The sequence below is a fragment of the Elephantulus edwardii genome, unplaced genomic scaffold (assembly GCF_000299155.1).
Source record: "Elephantulus edwardii isolate Elephantulus edwardi_28Jun2011 unplaced genomic scaffold, EleEdw1.0 scaffold00239, whole genome shotgun sequence".
Lineage (NCBI taxonomy): Eukaryota > Metazoa > Chordata > Mammalia > Macroscelidea > Macroscelididae > Elephantulus > Elephantulus edwardii.
The window spans coordinates 3,557,014-3,558,820 of NW_006399989.1; the positions used below are offsets into that span (position 1 = coordinate 3,557,014).

Here is a 1,807-nt window from a genome sequence, read left to right on the forward strand (position 1 = left end):
TCCCTATGTTAATCCACAATACTATATCCCTCTCCACATAATACGGAGCCTTGGTGGCCTAGTGGCAAGAAGCTGTGCTGCAATCCCCAAGGCACATAGTTTCAGGCTGCCAGCTGCTAGGCGGGAGAAGGATGGGTGTCTCCTCAAGGGTACATAACAACTACTCCACATATTACTCCACAAATTTGATACCCCTCTGTACTTATTATTTTTTGCTGTCAAGTCAAAACTGACAGAGAGCTGACCCTGCAGTGCGTTTTCAGAAGTTGTAAATCACATAAGAGTAGACTGCCTCCCTCTTTTGAACAGCTGGTGGGTTCCAATCGCCCCCCCTTAGGTGGGCAGCACCAATTCCTACCAAGTAGGCCACCAGAGCTCATAAATACTTTAATAAGCACAAGATAGTGAGGAAACTACCAAGTAGGTATATATCTTCTAGAAAGATTTTCAAATGTACCTTCAGTGTTTAATAAATACCCACAGAGACGGATGGAGATTTAACAAACAAAATTATTTTTCAACTTAGTCCTTTATTTCATTCTGGTAATACTTCTTATCCTGATCATGCATCATTATTTAAAACAGCATGCTCCTTGAATATGCAACTTCTAGGAGATTTTCTAACCTACCAAAAACTACCAACATATTTAGGAATTCAATAAACTTTTATGAAAATCTATGACATAAATAAATTTCTTTGGCTTAAAACATTTATAATCAGACAATACAGAATAAAAAGTAATCTCATCAAAACCAAAATGTGATTATTTAACAGAATGCTGCAGGGAAATCCAGGAATTCAGCAACTCAATTTCGCTTTCAAAACTTTAGGCAAATTAAAACATTAATATTATAAGATATAACCACTTTTCTAATATTTTTTCTCTATTAAATTTAGTATTTAAAAATCAGTTTTAGGTAACTTTAAAGAAGCTTTATTTAAAAGCTAATAGCGAAGGCCAGCGTCGGGAAGGGGGGGGGGGTTGGGCGGGCAATAGTGGCCACCAGTTCCACTCTGGCGATAGCTCGAAACACCAAGAAGCGGCCAGCCAGCCCTGCCAACAACGGCAGCAGCGCCGGGGCCTACAGCGCCAGTAAGAAGAAAAAGGTGGCTTCCAACTACGCCCAGGGGATCGGCATAGAAGCCGTGAATGAGAATAAAATGGTGCTGTCTGATTTTAGCACAGGACCTGTGGAAAGAGCTGCCAAGCCCTTGCTATTTAAGGATCCTAACTTTGTGCATTCTGGCCACGGTGGTGCAGTAGCTGGCAAGAAGAACAGAACCTGGAAGAACCGGAAACAAATTCTCGCTTCTGAAAGGGCATTGCCGTGGCAACTGTACGATCCCAACTACTTCAGTATTGATGCTCCTCCATCCTTTAAACCAGCTAAGAAGTATTCTGATGTTTCAGGTCTTCTTGCCAACTACACAGATCCCCAGAGCAAGCTGAGGTTCAGCACCATTGAAGAGTTTTCCTACATCCGGAGGCTGCCTTCTGACGTCGTCACCGGCTACCTGGCCCTGGGAAAAGCCACTAGCATCGTCCCCTGAGCCTGGGAAATGGAAACCAAGTGGGGAAATGGCTTCAGAGGCAGATGGTGGCCTTGCAGTTTTATTTCCTGGAAGTCCTCGTTCTTCTGTCAGCCTGAAAATGCCCTTGCTGAACCTTGGAGAGAATGTTTGGCTTTCACAGAGGATCTTCCCGCCATGTTTTCCCTCCAATGTGATATTAAATGATACTTGTTGCCTCAAGTAGAGTTGAAAATAAAATAAAATAAAATTGTACCTTTAATTTTTAAAAAAAGC

The 1,807-nt window shown here is 42.2% G+C and overlaps 1 protein-coding gene across 1 annotated transcript; it reads left to right on the plus strand.

Annotated features, from left to right (window-relative positions):
- The first annotated feature begins 131 nt into the window (after positions 1-131).
- On the plus strand, positions 132-1,552 carry LOC102849845 (INO80 complex subunit C-like). Its single transcript, XM_006898916.1, has 2 exons — positions 132-149; positions 947-1,552. Exons 1-2 carry the CDS (start codon positions 132-134, stop codon positions 1,550-1,552), a joined length of 624 nt encoding a protein of 207 aa, XP_006898978.1.
- Positions 1,553-1,807: the final 255 nt, after the last annotated feature.